This window comes from Cricetulus griseus, chromosome 2 (genome assembly GCF_003668045.3).
Source record: "Cricetulus griseus strain 17A/GY chromosome 2, alternate assembly CriGri-PICRH-1.0, whole genome shotgun sequence".
NCBI classification, from domain to species: domain Eukaryota; kingdom Metazoa; phylum Chordata; class Mammalia; order Rodentia; family Cricetidae; genus Cricetulus; species Cricetulus griseus.
Window position 1 is genome coordinate 108,665,730 of NC_048595.1, and position 20,085 is coordinate 108,685,814.

Consider the following 20,085-nt stretch of genomic DNA (forward strand, 5'->3'; position numbering starts at 1 on the left):
TGCCTACTGCAAGGAGAAAGGACACTGGAAAAAGTGAATGCCCTAATTAGGGGAGGGGAGTGGGTACACAAGTACTACACTCAGAAAAGTAGCAAAGTGACAGAGCCCATGTCCCTATGTTTTAAGCCCCCAGGAGCCTAGAGTAATACTTAACGTTGAAGGCAAATCACTTTTTAGTAGACACCAGGTTGACATATTTGGTCCTTAAGAAGCCCCTACTTGACTGATTGCCAATTTACTGATCAAAAGATTGCAGTCCAAGAGTAACAGGAAAAACTGCCTATTACCCCTTGACCATTATCCATTCTATCTACTTAGTAAAAGGGACTCAACCCACTTGTTCTTGGTCATGCTTGATTGCCCCTACCCACTGTTGAGATGAAATCTTTTATATAAACTAAGAGCCATCATCACCTTCTCTGATGATGAGAAGCTGTTAGACTTACTTATCAAAATACCGTTGTTTTGTCTTCTGTCAGTAGTATCTCCTAGATGAAAGTCCTATCCTCAATCAAAAGATACAATTGGACTATCTCTCAGATTTACAACAAAGATTCCCAGGGGTATGGGCAACCATACCCCCTGGGACTGGTTCAATACCAACTTCTTAAAACTGTTCAACTAACCAGTCCAGCTATCCCTGTCCAGATTAAACAATACCCAATGACCCTAGAAACAAAATAAGGAACCTGCAGTCTGTTATTTCCCAGCTTAGAGAGACAGGCATCCTGATGCCCTGCCAGTCACCCTGAAATATATCCCTCCTGCCTGTGAAGAAACCTGGGATCTCTGATTATAGACCCATCCAAGATCTGAAGAAGACAATAAGAGGGTCAACACCATCCACCCAGTCCCAAGCCCATAAACTCTTATGAGTCTGATTTCTTCAGAGAAACTGATATATACAGTCTTAGACATGAATAATGCATTCTTCAGCCTTCCATTGGCACAGATGAGTCAACCTATCTTTGTTTTAGAATTGACAGACTATGATGGCTGACCTGTCTAAGAGCTGTCACAGTGAAAAAAGCTAATTCTGGGTCAGTATAAGAATACTCACAGCATTCCACGTAGTTGAGACCTTCTTACTATGAACACCAAACCACTGGCTGTCAAATGCCTGTGTGACCCAATACCAAGCATTACTCCTGAACCACCCTCAAGTACAGTTTGAGAAACTCATCACCATCAATCCTGCTACCCTCTTGCCTGAAGACAACTGGCAAGTACTCACCCATGACTGTCTTGAGGTGACCATGGTGGTCCAAGGGATCCTTCTCCAGAAACTAACAGACAGCCCAAAAAGATCCCTATGCAGTGCTTTAAACAGATGGCACCAGCATCATTAAAGATAGAACCAGGTACCAGAGCTACCAGATGTGAATTCTTGGAACTAAAGTCAGGTCCTCTGGAAGAACAGCAAGTATTCTTTACCACTGAGTCATCTGCTAGTCTTACAAGCAATCCTTTGTTGAGTAAAATGTCATTATGCATTGATGATTGTGTTTTAATCAGTCAATAAGGGTCTCTTTTCAATCAGTTTCCCCAAGTGAGGCTTTTCCCACAATATAATTTTACAAGGTTAGAAAAACAAGACTAGAATTGAAAGACAATATAGTTTTAAAAAGCTACTGAACTATAACTTAATATACACTTAATCTAAAACTACCACAAAGGTTAGAGAGAAGGAACAAAAGGAAGATGCTGAGCCACAATGAACTTCAGTGATCAGTGAAAATTTAAAGCCCTGTCATTCATCCCTAGGGACCCCTCCTTTCGGTCTCCCCACACTTGGGAATTCTTTTACAATCATCCTGCTTTGGGGGCCAGGGAAAGGAGATACACAACTGCATACCCCTAGTAAAAATAAGTAATACCTAACTAGAATGCGAAAAGCATTGTCGGTGTAAAAGTAGCAATGCTGCCAGACTTGGTGGCATAGTGCATGTAATCCCAGCACTTGAGAGGAAGAGGCAAGAAGATTAGGAGTTACTTCAAGGCTGGTTTTAACAACATGGCAAGTTGAGGCCAGATTGTACTACAAGAAACCTTTCTTTACAAAATAAAATAGAAAGAAAGGAAAGAGGAGAAGAGGGAGTGGCATAATCTCACCATAAACAGAAAGAAGCATTAAGTGTTAAAGTTAACACTTTGAAAAGAGCTAACGTCAGTCCAAAAGACTGGAAGAAAAGAAACAAAAATAAACCTGTACTAATAGGACTGATGACAAATACTAGGCCAGACTGAGCTATAAGATCCTGCTTCAAATATCCAACATGGCAGTGCATCAAGAGGGCAAAGACATAGTTTATTACCCAAACAGAACTCATAAATGCTTAGAAACTAGCCTAACTGAACTTAAAAGAACAGAGGCCAGTTAGAAGATGACTTAATATTATACTGATTTTCTGCAGACCAAATTCAAAGCTATTCCCACAAAAAAGCAAACTTGTAAAACAAGACAAATACTTCTGAAATTTCTAAATATTTCTGAAAATATTTCTGAAATAGCTTACTCCACTTCATTCTCCTTCAACCTCAGAAGGTTAAGATTTTCCCTCCTCTATTTAACAAGAGAGCATGGAAAACACAGCATATTATATCTAAATATTCATTAAAGGTTTTACTATATATTTAAGGTACATATAATCTAACATTATATGCCTGGTGTTCAAGATTACTAGTTCCTTTTCTTTGCTCCAGTTACCTAAATTGATGCCTCTATAACTTCTCAGTAGTTCAAACCCTAATTGCTAAAGACACAGTGAATGAAAACAAAATGCAGCAAATGGGAAGGTGTTCCAACATGGGATGATGTTCTAACATGGGGTGTAACTTCTACTGAATAAGTAATTCTTCAAAATTCAGAAAAATTTCAATACATGTTAAAGCACAAGTTGCTTGATAACAGCCCAAGTTTCTATTCAGTACTTGTATCTCTAATCATTTCCTGAATATGTCAATTCCATGACACATTTTGAAAACTATGGCTGTATAAAGAACTGGTTATCAAGAGGTGGCCAGAATGGAAATTTACTTGCAGTTACTGAATTAGAGAGTAGAGAATAAGAGCACTGCCTAACCTAGTCACTCTACTGTGACTAGACAGTATAGCACCAAAGAACTATCAGACCCAACACATCAGTGAGGATGAGGCTAGGGAAGCTTGCAGTAGAGTACACCACAGCTTATTCTACGTGTGATCTGACCAGTAACATAATAAAGGTCCACATGGAATAAGGACTCAAAACAGCAACTTTTCTTCGTTTTCTTCTTCAATAAACCTTTGAATTTTTCTCAACTACATCAAATAGATTTGAGACACTAATCCTTAAATGATATAACAAGCCTCAGGAGGAAATAAATGTTTATTTAATGTTATTGGCAGACTTCTACCAAAGAAAGATAAATTAATATTCATTTCATCTGAATTATAAGAAAACACTAAAAAACTAATTTGCTTTAAAATTAATGATGACAGGGTGGAGAAGTGGCTCAGAGCACTGACTGCTCTTCCAAAGATCCTGAGTTCAATTCCTAGCAATTACATAGTGGCTCATAACCATCTAAGATGAGATCTGATGCCCTTTTCTGGTGTGCAGGCAAACATGCAAACAGAACACTGTATATATAATAAATAAATAAAAACTTTTAAAAACATAAAACTAATGATGAAAATGTTCGCACACACACAGACACAAGCATGCATGCATGCATGCATGCATGCATGCATCCATGCATGCATGCATCCATGCAATCACATGAACTTACTCCAATAGGCTGAAAAATAAGTCCATCCATTTCATGGCTGACTTCTTTGGCAAAATTTCCTTCCAGGAGCTATAAAATAAAAATAAATTCTTTAGAAATATAATGGCAATTCCAAAATTATTTCAACTTCTTGCTAAGATTTATAAATTTCTCTGCAATATGTAAGAACTGAGAAACAGCGGAAAGGTAGAAACACTGGAATCCAGGTTAAACTCTTGTGATTTTGAGCCCTAATTTGTGACTTCATCTTTGAAGTGGAGATTTGGCATCTCATTTTCCAACATCTATAATTTCTCCAATGTGAAAGCAATTGATGTTATAATTTAAACATGATTATTTCTTTTAATATTAATATAAAGTCTTTTGTTATACTCAGTGACTCAGTTAAGATGATACATAGCAGCTTAAATATTTAAGTTCCAGGGATGTTTCCCTTTGATGTTGATCTTAGTTTTTTGAGACAGGATCCCAAGAATCTTAGGCTGACCTCAAACTTCCATTGAGCCACAGTGCTAAGATTACAGGAGTACTCTACCACACCCAGATGAGTTTCAATTCAGAAAGATGAAAAAGTTCTGGAGACAGACAGCTGGTAATGGCTGTACAGTAATGAAAACGCATTTACTGTTACTGGACTAAATAGTTAATATAAAGAAGGCAAATTTTACTATAATGTTCTTGAAATTTCCCTCTGGTTTTTGTTTTGTTTTGTTTCCCCTCCATCAGCAAGTAAGCAGAGTTGGCAAACTGAGATTCTCAGCACCATTATTATGCAATGTAGTCAAATTTTAGGACTATCAAAATTCATGTATTTCTCTTCAATTCTCTCACAGGTTTAAGTGACACAGATGAGAAGGATACTTCACCTAAGTAATTTTACTACGTATTAAAGTCTTTGACTTCTTATGAATAACAAGAAGAAAAAAAAACCTCTGAAGTACCATGTGCCAAATATCTACTTAACATTCATTCTAGACATAAAACAAAACTAATCTCACAATTTTTAAGTAGATATGACATATTCATGTGAGAGGAAAAATGAAATTCATACTATTAGCACTAGGTAGGCAGACACATTGACTGATTAGACTTGGCCCAAATATTTATAAATTAATGATAAGAAAAGATTAAAACAAGACAAAAGTAAATATATAACTTTGCTAATCCCTATACCATACTATGGAAAGTTGTTCAATTTTCAGAACCTAAATAATGAACTTCTAAGAAATTATGAATAAAAGAAATCAAAACAAACATTTTAAAGCATTTAGAAATGAGTAAGAACAAAGCATGGTAGAATACTGGACAGATCACACATAAGAGAAAAAAGTGGTACACTAAATATCTAATTTAGAAAGAAAGAATAAGTGGAAGTGTTATGTAACCATTTTTGGTTTTGGTTTTGGTTTTGAGGTTAAAACATTCCAGCCTGCAGGAAGTTCCTTAACCAGGAAGGAAAGCAACTCAAATCAGCTTCAGGAAGTCTCTGAAACTAACCAGATTCAATAGGCAGCTCCCTGCCACAGTAAGCAATAAAAAAGACTCTTCAGACCAGACCAGCTGCTTGGAAGAGGTTTAAACTGACTTACTTGGAAAGAACACTCCCCAACCTGTTGAGCTGCCTGTGAGCTGTGCAGTGTGTTCCAGGTTTCCCAGATTTGATGAGCTGCCACTGATGCCAGCGTGGGCTTTATTGATACAGCTGTCTTTTGAGCCATTTCTGCTCAAAAGTCACACACACACACACACACACACACACACACACACACACACACACACACACACACAGAGAGAGAGAGAGAGAGAGAGAGACACACACACACACAGAGACACACATAGAGGCAGACAGATAAAATTTCAGACTGGAGAAGATAGGTCAAACCAAACAGGATGAAGAGGCATTCACAAAGGAAGAGAGTCAGGAAATCTCCACAAAAAGTGTCGGAGTGAATGAAAAGCAGAAAGGCACTTATTTCTGACATTACATACCTAAATGTCTCTAAGGATTTTTCTCTCCTTATCTATATTTTAAGTAAAACCTATTCATGAGTTATCATGGTACCCTAATGTAAAGAATACTAAACTTTAATTTCCTGGATGATCAACAGCCAAGTATGGATTGGTGATACCGCTCAGTGGATCAACCTAAAATGGATTACAGAACTCCTTTTGTTTTTATTTAATTTAGAAACAATCTTATTTTACATATCAATCCAAGTTCCCTCTCCTTCCCATCCTCTCATACCCCCCCCACTGCCCCATCCACTCCCCAGAGAAAGTGAGGCCTTCCATGGGGGATCAACAACGTCTATCACATCTGCCTAGGCCCTCCCCCAAGTATCTAGGCTGGGAGAGTAGACCTCCATGGGGAATGGGCTCCCTAAGTCCATTTGTGCACAGAGATAAATATTGGTTCCACTGTCAGAGGTGCCATAGACTGCCCAGTCCTCTAACTGACACCCACATTCAGAAGGCTTGATTCGGTCCAATGCTAGTTTCCCAGCTTTACGACTGCTCCCACTTGCTCAGGTCAGCTGTTTCTGTGTGTTTCTCCAGCATGGTCTTGACCCCTTTGCTCATCCCTCCTCCCTCTCTAAAACAGTATTTTTAGGAGTTCGGCTCAGTGCTTAGCTGTGGGTATCTGCTTCTGCTTCCATTACTACTGGATGAAGGCTCTAGGATGGCATTTAAGGTAGTCATCAATCTCTTATACTGCAAGGGCATTTAAGGTAGCCTCTCCACTACTGCTTACATTCTTAGTTGGGATAATCCTTGTGGATCTCTGGATATTTCCATAGTACCAGATTTCTCTTTAAACCTATAATGACTCCCTCTACTATCTCTTGTCTTGCTCTCCTCTATTCTTCCTCCATCTCAGTCTTCCTGATCACTCATTGAGAGGGAAGTATTCTACCCCTCCTCCTCTTCACCCCTTCTCTTTTTCCTCCCTCCCTCCAGCCCCCGCAATTCCCTATTCACTCCAGAGCTCTTGTCATTTTCCCCTTTCTCCCAGGGACCATGTATGTCTCTCTTAAGGTCCTCCTCATTTCCTAGCTTCTCTGGAGGTGTGGATTGTAGGCTGAAGAAATCCAGAGAATCATCAGGTCATATTTGAAAACCTGTACTCCAGAAAATTGGAAAATTTAAAAGAAATGGACAATTTTTTAGAAAAATACCACTTACCAAAATTAAATCAAGAACAGATAAGCAATTTAAGTACAACTATAACCCCTTATGAAATAGAAGCAGTCATCAAAAGTCTCCCAACCAAAAAGTCCAGGGCCAGATGGTTTCAGTGCAGAATTCTACCAAAAATTCAAAGAACAGCTAATACCAATTCTCCTCAAAGTGTTCCACACAATAGAAGCAGAAGGGTCATTGCCAAACTCTTTTTTATGAGGCTACAATTACCTTGGTACCCAAACCACACAAAGACACAACTAAGAAAGAGAAACATTGACACAAAAATACTCAATAAAATACTAGTAAATCGAATCCAAGAACACATCAGAAAAATCATCCACCATGATCAAGTAGGCTTCATCCCAGGGATGCAGGGATGGTTCAACATACAAAAATCCATCAATGTAATCCACCGCATAAACAAACTGAAAAAAAAAAAAAAAAGAAGAAGAAGAAGAAGAAGAATATATATGATCTTCGACAAAATCCAACAGCCCTTCATGATAAAGGTATTGGAGAGATCAGGGATAACAGGAACATAACTAAACATGATAAAGGCAATACACAGTAAGCCAACAGCCAACTTCAAATTAATGGAGAGAAACTCAACCTGATACCTCTAAAATCAGGAACAAGACAAGGCTGCCCACTCTCTCCATATCTCTTCAATATCATTCTTGAAGTTCTAGCTAGAGCAATAAAACAACAAAAGGAGATCAAGGGGATACAAATTGGAAAGGAAGAAGTCAAACTTTCACAATTTGCAGATGATATGATAGTCTACATAAGTGACCCGAAAAACTCAACCAGGGAACTCCTACAGCTGATAAACACCTTCAGCAAAGTGGCAGGATACAACATTAACTCAAAAAAATCAGTAGCCCTACTATATACAGATGATAAATGTGCTGAGAAAGAAATCAGAGAAACATCACCCTTTACAATAGTCACAAAAAACATAAGATATCTTTGGGTAATGCTAACCAAACAAATGAAAGACCTGTATGGATAGCAAGAACTTAGAGTCTTTAAAGAAAGAAATTAAAGAAGATACCAGAAAATGGAAAGATCTCCCATATTCTTGGATAAGTAGGACCAACATAGTAAAAATGGCAATCTTGCCAAAAGCAATCTGCAGATTCAGTGTAATCCCCATCAAAATACTGGCACAATTCTTCGAAGACCTTGAAAGAACAATAACCAACTTTATATGAAAAAACAAAAAACTCAGGATAGCCAAAACAACCCTGTACAATAAAGGAACTTCTGGAGGCATCACCATCCCTGACTTCAAGCTCTATTATAGAGCTAAAGTCCTGAAAACATCTTGGTATTGGGACAAAAATAGACAGGTAGACCAATGGAATCGAATTGAAAACCCTGATAAGAGGGCTGAGAAACAAATTAGCGTAACATCACCTTTTACAATAAATGGACTAGGATCCCAGAAATCTTTTTTATAAAGGCAAAAATCAAGAACATACCCCATGAAGTTGACCTGTGACCACCATAGGCACATCATGGCAAGCATGTGCATGACTACACACACATACACACATGCATCTCTCATACACAAGCATCACACACACAAATACATATGCATCAAACGTGTAACACATACATATGAATCATACACACTACTAATAAAAAATTTTTAAAAGCTAAATAAAAATAAATTTTCATTCAGCATTTTTAGATAAATATTTCCTGATTCCCAACCCTGAACGGAACTGAAATCCAGTTGCAGAGAAGGAGGACTGATGAGCAAAGGGATCCATACCAGGCTGGTGAAACCCACAGAAACAGCTGACTTGAACAAGGGAGAGCTCTTGGTCCCCAGACTGATAGCTGGGAAACCATCATGGGACTGATCCAGATTCCTTGAATGTGGGTGTCAGTGAGGAGACCTCAGAAATCTATGGGGCCTCTTATAATGGATCAGTACTTATCCCTAGTATAGGAATGGACTTGGGAGCCCATCCCACATGGAGGGATACTCCCTGAGCCTAGATACAAGGGGGTTGGCCTAGGCCCTATACCAAAGAATATGACAGACTTTGAAGACCCCCCCCCTCATGGAAGGCCTCACTCTCCCTGGGGAACAGAAAAAGTATAGGATAGGTAGGATGTTAGTTGGGGGGCACAGGGGAGGAAGGAAGGGAGAGGGACCTGGGATTGACATGTAAAAGAATTTTCTTTTTAATTAAAATAAAAAATTTAAAAATGATAGAATACAAAAAAAAAAAGAAAAAATGGACATTGGGGATGCTATGATAATATATGTCTCAGCCAGTGTACCTAATTAATACCTTAATTTTAACAGGAATATTTAAATTGATGGTGTAAATAAGCTATTTCTCCTTGTCAATCTTTCTTCAAACACACAATTCTACTTAAATTATCTAAGATACATTTAAAGCATTTCAAACCACAAAATTTTTATTTGTAAATATTTAATTGGTAAACCCTCAAAGAAAATTTGCTGTGGAATATGCAATGAATTGTCCTAAGCTACTGTGGTGGTTAAGTCTAAACTGTCAACTAGACACAATCTAGAATCCTAGGAAGAGTTTCTTAATGAGGAACTATCTAAACATGCCTGAGATGGATTTTCTTAATTAGGTTAATTGAGGTGGGTAGCACCATTCCATGGGCTGAACCCTAGACTGAAAGAAAAGGGGGAAGAGAATTGAGTTCTGGCAAGCATGAAAGCATTCATTTTTCTCTGTTCTTGCCTGTGGGTATGATGTGACTGGCTATTTGAAGCTCCTTGCTACCTTGACTTCCCTGCTGAGAGTCTTGCCTGGGATTGTGAGTCAGAATACACCCTTTCTCCCCTAAGTTCCTTTTCTCAGGGTATTTTATCATAGTAACAAAAAATTAAAGCAGGACATTATAATACATTTTCTAGTTATTTTCCAGGTAATTTCTAGATATTTCCCTCTAGATAAAATTCAAAGACAACTAGAAGAAAAACAAAACAGTAGACATATCAAATAGTGTGAATCAGAGCATAGTAGTGTTTCATAAATTTTCACTTACAGAACTTGAATTTGTTTACTGACTATAATCTGATCTCTTGATTTCCATCTGAAATACAAAAGGCATACAACCTTCCATTGACCAAATATTTGAAGACTTTCTCTCAAAGGATATGTTATGTGTCTATGAATCATTCAGAAACCAAATCAATAGAAATGCTTATATAGAAAAAGACAGTACTTAGAATTAGATATATGAGAAACAAAACAGAAGCTGTAAAGTTCCAGTGCATGGAAAGGAGACACTTAGAAATGTTTTTTAAAATAGCAGTGTGAGACTATAGTGAATTAGAAAATGGATCTCCAGTACTTCTGGGAATACAAATTAGCATTATTGATTCATCACTAACAATATCATATAGAAAATGATATTGTTTAATACTTAAACAATAAAAGAATAAATTGCATCCACCCTTCAATTCTGTTTTATTCTACACATATTTTTTTTTCTTTTTTTAAGAACAAACAGCCCACACAGCTTCAGTTGACTGCCTGAGGGAGATACAATACAGTATCTGGTGACATTTTATGAAACCTCACTGTTCCCCTAAAACCCAAAGTTTAGTTTTAACAATCCCCACAGAACAAAAATTTGGGCTTACCTGCATATTAATTTTTTAATGTTTTTCATTCCCCAAGTCTAACTGTTGCTCCAGTTAAGTTCATTCACTTTGTCTATATGCTAAATGTTCCTCTAGGCAATAACTATTACAAAGAAATTATCTTTCGTGCTCACCATAAAACCAACATTACTATCTTCTCTAAAAATGAAGTTAGCCATTAATATTCATACACAGGTTTTACATTATCATCACTGGCTTTCTTTCATTAACGTGATTATGATTAAATTTATAAAACCTGGTAAGTCTCAACTGAAAAGATAAAAGGAAATATAGTTCTATGATTGTCAAATAGGCAGGATCCAGAGTTATGTAGAAACAAACCTCTGCGCATTCTGTGAGATAGCATGTAATTGGAGTAACTGAGGTGGGCAGCACCACCATGAGCTGGGGAAAGGGCCCCCCAAGTGAATAAAAAAGAACAAACAAAGATGGGTGGTAAAGAAGGGAAGGATGGATCTGGGAGGAGTTAGAGAAAGGGAGTGAGTTTGATCAAAATACATTGTATTAAATTCCCACAAAGTTCAAAGAATTAAAAATTAGACATGCATATGCAAAAATGTATGTAAGGAACCCTACCAAAACACTAAAAAGCTCAAACTGACTATGAGATACATACTTCAATTGCAATACACAGATACAATGGCAATCTGTGAGACTATAAAGAATAAAGGTTGTGCAGAACTGTCTAAGAGACTCCAAAACAGCCTATTGCTGTTGCCATTGGTTGCCTCCCAGTGATGGAAGTTAAGTTCCCATTTGCTGGAGGCACTATGTACTTTAAATACATGGTCAGAGACCCCTGAGTTGGGCCTCTCTTGAATGTTGCCTCCCTGAGAACTAGCTTTCATGGTACGAGAAGACACCATGCAAGCTTCCAAAGGAAAAAGGCAACCACAGTCCTACCCAGTTATGACACCTATGAACCATATCAATGACCAGCATAGTACAATAACCCTAAGGTTGCTCTAGTGTGGCACACATATCTTGTCAGTAAACAACTCTTTAATTAGACTTATGATCCACTCAACAAGAGGGATACCAAGCCTGGTACTGTAAACCTAGTCAGCTAATCAGTGCTAGTGAAATCTCTACAACCACTAATTTACTAAACCAGCATAAAACCTAATAATCTATAAGCATTTGTCCTTATACCCACAGATAAGTGTAGCCTTTACCCCTCACCAAGTAAACTTCTCTTGCAACAGCAAAACCTACAGAAAACCACAACCAATTAATAGGCAGAGTTGTGGAGCCCAGTCCCAGCTGAGATCCTGGAACCTAAGGCTCAGGAAACATTGCAAAGGATCAGGCAGTTTTCTATGAGACCCTGTCTCCTAGTAACATTAGAAACTATACCACATGACCACCTAAACATGAGCCAAACAAGGAAAACATTAACAAACATGCCAAACTGCATACTGGGAGGGAGAAGGCACATGGCCTCAAGCCTACACAAAGAACTACAGGCAACTGAGTAAACCTGGGAGTATGCGAGGTGGTCCTTCCCAGGGAAAACACCAACTGGTTGTCTAGTGCCAAATGGTCAGCCCTGAAAACATACATGTAAATTACATTATATGGACTCACCAAGTTATATTTGAGCATATATATCTGAGAAGACACACACACACACACACACACACACACACACACACACACACACACACACACACAAATACATATTTTCATTCAATAACAACTGATGAAAAAGAGTTCACAAATTTAAAGGAGAGGGGAAAGGATACATTGGATGGTTCAGAAGGAGAAAAAAATGTAATTAAAATATAATCTCAAAAATAAACAAAATAAAATAAAACTTTAATGAAAAATAAAGGCCAAGTGTAACACCTCTCACCTGGGGTGAAAGGACTCAAGATAGATGGTCGGGCTGAAAATTAAATAATAAAAATAAGAAGTACAAAATAGCGTATAAAGAATTATCTCTTGCTGGGAGGTGGTGGTGCACGCCTTTAACCCCAGCACTCAGGAGGCAGAGGCAAGCAGATATCTAGCCAGGGCTGATACACACACACAAAAAAGAGTCATCTCTTGATCAAACATGACAAGACTAAGAATAATATATGTGTTTATACAGTATAATAGAATTCTTTTCTTCCCCCAACCTAATACTTTTATCATCTAGAAATTTCACACAGTGCACCCCCATCACATTCACTTCCCAATCCTCCCAGGTCAACCCTCCCACCCTTCATTCCCATCCCCACCAAAAAAATAAAACACTAAATCCAATTTGTGTGGCCCATATATACTCATCGGAGCATGGTCAAACTCCCAGTGGCCAGCCCCTTAAAGAAACTGAGTCCTTCCCCACAAGTTCCCTCCTTCAGGAAGCCAACAACTATGAAGAGCTATGCTTCAGCATCTTTATCACAGTTTTTAAGGACTCTCCTCAATAGCTTCCTATTTGGATTCTCATATTCTCCTTCTCATTCTCTCTGTCTATCTCTTTCTGTCTATCTCTCCTTCCCTCTCCCCCCTCCTTTTTTTGGAGGGGGTTGTCACAGAAGCCTTCAATGTCTCTCATTCTCAGTTATGAGTCTACAGCCATCAATACCACTGCAAAAGTTTCCTTGTCCATAGCAGCTAGAGGCAACACAGATAGATCATGACTTCCATATTGTTTCCAGCAGAATTCTAAATACATTGAAAACTAAAAGGAGCTGTTACTTTTCTGACTTAATTCAAAAATGAGTAGAGATATTTCAACTAAACTTTTGCTATATACTTTTAAAATTGTCAACCATATTTAATCTATTCAAATAATTCCATTTTAAATTGGCCCTCAAACTGCAAATGTAACAGAACTCCCTTCTTGTTACAGTTGTGAAAGTTATTTGTAACTATGTGTATGAATCCAAATACTGAACAGCTCATCACACCTTCACTGTCTTGGCTGTATTAGATTAAACATGAAGAAGCTGTTAATAGAACTAGGGTAAGTCCTCCCTTCCTCTTCTTCTTCCTCTTCCCCTCCTTTCTTTTTCCTTGTCTTTCCTTTTTTCTCCTCTCTTCTTCCTGGGTTCATTCTAAATGGCTCAAAGTGAGCCATAGCTTTTTTATTTTATTTATTTTTTTATTTTTTATTTTTTTGATGAGAATATGGACCAATGATCATTAATCACAAACTATTCTAAGAAACAGGAAGCACCATGGTGTTATGTCCACACTGAGAACACTGCTGAAGATGAGACCCTGAGCTTCACCTCTCACAAGCTGAGCAATGGAACTCGAATTACCAACTAAAAAAAAAATATATGTATGTATATATATACTTTACCTTTCTTGAAATATTGATGTCAAAAAATTGTTTAGGTCTAACACTAAATGGTTCCTGTGTTTTGTCAATGAGCCCAGTCTTCATTTTTTCATGTCGTGGACTTATGATTTCGCGTTCAATACACTGCAGGCGAATATTAAAATCACAATCTCCAACTGGCTGTGCCTGAATCAAAGAACATTTTTTATTTGAACACTAACAATTACATTATCAGCATAAATACCAAGGCTGCAATACTATACACTATACAAACAGCAATCTTTGGAGATGTCCAGTGAACAGCACATGTCATCCCAATAACAACAGCTATTTTTAAACTGTAATTACATACAGCAGCAAGAGAAAATGGCATATATCTACTATAAGATGGCTCAGAATTCATGCCTAAATTAATACATTAATATAACTACTATATTAACTACATTAGTAAAACTAAAACCCAAATTTAATAAAGTATAAATACTCAAAATAAATATCATAGTCACCTACTGTGATCAGACCTCATAGCATCAGTAAGACACTTACTATACAGATATATCCTTAATCTGAAAACTAGTAAGTTTACATAATATTCATGTCCTATCCAGCCTCATGGTGTACATAAACATAGAAACACATTCCCTGGTTGACAGTAATTAACAACTCCTGAAAAACTGTGACACCATCACTACCTTCTTGTTCCTCTGCTCCAATCTCTATTACCCAACCTAATGTTTCACAAGAGCGGCAGCTTTGGAAGGCTGACAACTTTTACTCAACTAAGAACATGGAGTGAAAACAAACTGAGTAAGAGCTAGGTACAATTTCTAAGACATTCTCTACGAAAAGGCACAACTACTCATAAAGGATATTTACTGAGGAAAAGTTAATAAGCAAGGAGATAGTCTATGTCGGACCCTCTCTACAGTGAAAAACTTAAAATGATAGGCTTGCTTATTAGCCCTATTAGGAATATTCAGATATCTGTAAAAGTAACAAGGTACAAACAAGCTTTTTTTTTTTAATGAAAGATCTTAAGCAGTCTAAATTCTCTACTGAAATATATATTACATGACCAAAGCAAGAATAGGCAGAAGACAGATCACCTTCACATCCACAAGGACTATAGTACAGGAAGCACTGGGCAGCCAGATGCAGAAACACTGAGAGCAGATGGCAAGATGCACTCAAAGCTCAGTGTTGAGCTTTACACCAGTGCCTCCTCATTTCCAAACACTACTCACATTGGCAATGGAGTTCTTTCAAAGGAGTAAAAATACTACCTCACCAAACCATACCTGAAACTCTTAAGTGATTGCTTATTACATTAAAATCTAAGTTCAAACACCTCAGTCAAGTCATCAACCTTTCTGTCACCAATCTACTGTATGGCCCACTCCTCACCAAGTATGGCAACCAAGTATCTAATGTTCCTGACTCCATCCTTCAAGACTTAACAACAGCCAGGGAAGGATGAAGTGCTCCTATCCCTCCAGCTCCACTCTACTTCTTACATACCTTCTTTTGCTACTTAGAGCACTGCATGCTATTTCTGTTTCTTTACTTTTTTTTTTTTTTTTTTTTTTTTTTTTTTTTTTTAAAAAAGACAGGGTCTCACAGTGTAGCTCTGGCTGGCCAGGAACCTGCTATAAAGACCAGACTGGCTCTGCCTTTGAAGTGGTGTGTTTAAAGGTGTAAGCCACCAGGCCCATATTTTTTTTACTTTTCTATTCATGTCTATAAACAGTCTGCAAGTTGATTTTGATATTAAATTCAATCTAAGCACATATCCTAGCAAATGTAAACAATATATGCCATTAACACTAACAACTTGTATGAAGGTACAACTGTATAATATAAAGCAAACCAAATAGAATAAATGCATTAAAATAATTTTCCTCTGTTGCACTCAAATTCCAATGAACTATTACAGAAATGGCATGAAGGGAAGAATTCAGAAATCAGTTTTATTTATCTCTTTATATTCAGTAACTACAGAACCTAGCATATACAAGATAATCAGTTAAATTGATTCTGAGGGAATTAATAAACGAAAGAACAAAAAAGATTTTAATTAAGACTTTGGCTTATTAACCACACTAATTTGAGCCAAATTAACTCACTGACATTACAAATTATCCAGACTCAGGTTATCTGGGGCCTAGCAATATAAATTAAGACTAATAAAGCAGTGAAAGTTCTACAGTGGTTAAATAATAAAACATATAATGCTTTCCATTATAAATACATCCTAACAGGAGATTTCTGTAAAATAGGTGACCTTAAATCATGAGGTACAGTAATAGGCATACAATTAATATTACTAAATGATCAATTATAAACTTTAGGAGGAAAGCAAAACTAAACCATTTATAGACTTAAATATGGATGAATTTCTTAAACAAGACCCAATGTACTCTTTTTGAGAAGGCCTTCTAAAACAACCACTTGTTTGCATCCATAGACACTGACTGGGCAACAACACTGTTTGCCACACACAGACCAAAGAAAGGATTCACATTCAAAAGACATAATCTAACGCATTTAGAAGGAAGAAGATGGACAACCAAACATAAAACCTAATGATGATTTTAGTTCTTTCACAGACAAGCACACATACATTAAACACACACACACACACACACACACACACACACACACACAGACACACCCCTCATGAGAGAATACATTCCAACAGTGAGAATTGTCCTAGAGAAATATATACAAGAAAAAACTTGAGAATAAAAGCAAACAGGAAACCCTGCTTCAAATCAAAACAAAGGATCAATTCTATTAAAAAGCACAATGACTAGAAAAAATTCAAGTGAATGGGTTAACTCTACACACACTAACCAGTAAGTCTCAAGAACATAATGGAAAAATTAAAATAAAAAAGATCACAGAGTATATAACTAACACTAAAAACCTTGCAAAAGTATACTATGTGCATTCAGAAAATACATGAAGGTGGGTAAAGTGTTTTAAAAATAATCATGGGAGCAATAAACATTAAATTCACAGCACAGGGGTATCCTGGAAAAAGAATTGAGAATAGGATAAGCAATGCACACAAGCTTTCTCTTGGATTTATAACTGCTTATATCTTATAAAAAAAAAATTACAGGACTGGGGAGATGACTCAGAAGATAAAATGCATACTGCCAAAGCATGGTCCCCAGCATCCAAACCAAGGCACTCATGCTCAGAAAATAAATAAATAAATCTTTAAAAGAAAGAACAAAATGAAACCTGATGTTTTCTAACTTAGTTCTTAAATCTGAAATTTAGTTTTAATTATAGAAATTCAGCCAAAACTTTAAATTAAATGCACTGAAAATATTCAGAAAAAAAAATGCCCTTTAGTAACTGGGATTGATGTAATCCTAAATTTTAACATTGCATTGAAGTAAAATATATTCCACCTAAAAGTGGCTTTTTAAATAGTACTGTACATCTTCAAATCTTAAATTCTTTAATTCTAAAATCATAAAATATTTTCGGCATGGTTTAAGTTAAATGACTATCATTTTCCATTTTTCAAGACAGGATCTCATGAGGATGTCATCAAATTCCTGATCCTCCTTCCCCTCTCCCCTGACTATGTCGCCTTATCTTATTTTAATTACTTTTTGTTTATTAAAAACATTTGTAATTTTACTACTGGAAGTGTAGTTCAATGGTAGAGCACTCACCTAGCATATCTGAATCCCCTAGAACCACAAAAAGTATTAATATATATATAAACATACACATTATCTCAGTGACAATTCAAATGATTTCATAAATTATAAGAGGTACTTACATTGAATTTAATTATGTCATATATCAAATATCTTGGAACAGCCTGTCCATTAACTTTGTCAATAATCATTTCCTTGAAAGAAACAAAAATTAATTTTTACTTTAATAGCAATTTCTTTAATTGGATTAGAATGTAATACACACAGAAAAGAACATAAAACTTCAATATATACCTTGATGAGACTTCAAAGAAAGCACACCTGTACTTACATCAAATCAGTCTAAGTTTTCAGCATGTCAAAAGTCTTAACTATGTATTTATAATATATGTTGAAGTAATCTCACAGTTGAGGGTGTGTGGATTTGTTTGGAGGCAGGTTCTTGCTATGTAGCCCCTGGATAGCCTACAGCTCAAAAGGTAGCCGAGGCTAGTCTGGAACTCTCAGAAATCCTCCTGCCTCAGCCTTCAAAGTGCTAAATTATACACTTGCACCATCACAACAAGTTGTATGATTTTATAGTTGAATGGCTACAATACATTTTGCTTTATGTTTGGATTACTAGCAATATTTAAGAGTAAATAACAAAGTCTGAAATTCAACATCATTTTGATAAATACATTTAATCACTACTGCTTAAATTTTTGTTATATACTAATTACTTTAGTATTATTATAGACTGAACTTCCTATATCATTTTTTAAATTTCCATCCTAAGATCACTTTAAATCCACCCAGTCATTAAAAAAATCAAAAGAAATACTGCATGAGGCATAATGGAACACATGTAATCCTAGCATTTGGGAGGCAGAGGCAGGAGAATGAGGCTCAAAGTCAGTATTATGATTACAGGTGTGTGCCACCAGGCCCTAGTAACACAGTGCTTTGGATGGAATCAGGCAGGGTCTTGTTCATGATACACAAGTACTCTACCAACTGAGCTACAGCCCTAGTCTCAAATTTGTTATTTTAACCTGTTAACTGAAATGTGTTTACTTAAACATTTGCATCTGAAAACCTGATATAATAACAAGGTAGTGCCAAGATTTCAGTTAATAGTTCTTTTCAAAAACTGTGATTAGAAAAAGTGAATTTTTAGCCGGGCGTTAGTGGCACACCCCTTTAACCCCAGCACTAGGGAGGCAGAGGCAGGCGGATCTCTTTGAGTTCGAGGCCAGCCTGGTCTCCAGAGCGAGTGCCAGGATAGGCTCCAAAGCTACACAGAGAAACCCTGTCTCAAAAAACCAAAGAAAAAGGAAAAAATAAATAAAAAGTGAATTTTTAAGTTGGACAGCAAAGAATTCCCCTTACAAATTAATTATCTGATAAAATGAGAAAAAAAATGCTTTCCTTTAAACAGTGATTTAAAAAGCAAAAAGAAAGTGCATTATCAACAAAGTGTAATAAATAAATGAGCAAGTGAGTTTTTTTGTTTGTTTCTTAGGGGTTTTTTTGCCCCATGGAGACAAAAAGATGGATGCATCCAACTTGTTTTTTGTTTTGTTTTGTTTGTTTTTCGAGACATGGTTTCTCTGTATTGTTTTGGAGGCTGTCCTGGAACTCGCGCTGTAGACCAGGCTGGCCTCGAACTCAGAGATCGACCTGCCTCTGCCTCCCGAGTGCTGGGATTAAAGGCGTGCGCCACCAACGCCCGGCAAGCAAGCGTTTTTTTGTCTGTTTGCTTAATGACAGCCCAAAATACACAAAACACTCTGATAACAGGAGAGAAAAAAAAAAAAAATCAAGCTACACTGGGCTGGAAGCTTCTTGAATGCTAGCTAACCTGCAGAGCTCTACAAGGTACTATTTAAGTGGCTGACGGGAAAATTATCATTAACAGTCTATGGGGCCTCTGGTAGTAGATCAGTATTTATCTCTAGCCTAATAATGGACTTTGAAAGCCCATTCCACATAAAGGGATACTCTCTCAGCCTACACACACAGGGGAGGGCCCAAGCCCTGTTCCAAATGATATGACAGATAACGTGGGAAAATACCAATACACGGACTTTGAAGATCCCCCATGAAAGGCCTCGCCCTCCCTGAGAAGCAGAAAGGGGATGGGATGGGGGTTAGTAAGAGGCAGGGGAGGAGGGGAGGGAGAGAGAACTGGGATTGGCATGTAAAACAAGTTTCTAATTAAAAAAATAATAATAATAGAAAAAACCTGTGCTGGGGAAATGATGTCACAAAACTTGTGGGAGTGGCCAACCAATGTCCGTTTCACTTGAGATCTACACCAGGAGAGGGAGCCCATGCTGACACTACCTGCACGGCCAGGAACTAGAGACTGGATAGCCCAGAGACCTGGGGGAAGGGGGGGAATTAAACAACTCATAATGATAGTCTACTATACGCAGAGATCAATGCCTTGCTCAGTCATCAGTGAGACTTCCTCCAGCAGCAGATGGGAGCAGGTACAGAAACCTACAGCCAGACATTATGTGGAG

At 37.2% G+C, this 20,085-nt stretch overlaps 1 protein-coding gene across 3 annotated transcripts in view; it reads right to left on the reverse strand.

Annotated features, from left to right (window-relative positions):
- Positions 1 to 20,085, reverse strand: part of Rngtt (RNA guanylyltransferase and 5'-phosphatase) — a 209,152-nt gene that overhangs the window by 142,141 nt on the left and 46,926 nt on the right. For all 3 annotated transcript variants that reach the window (XM_027403414.1, XM_027403412.2, XM_035439935.1), the window contains exons 10-12: positions 17,698 to 17,769; positions 13,917 to 14,081; positions 3,772 to 3,840 (exon numbers count right to left, since the gene is read on the reverse strand). In XM_027403414.1, the coding sequence (XP_027259215.1) occupies positions 3,772 to 3,840; positions 13,917 to 14,081; positions 17,698 to 17,769 (306 nt within the window). The remainder of the gene's footprint in view (positions 1 to 3,771; positions 3,841 to 13,916; positions 14,082 to 17,697; positions 17,770 to 20,085) is intronic.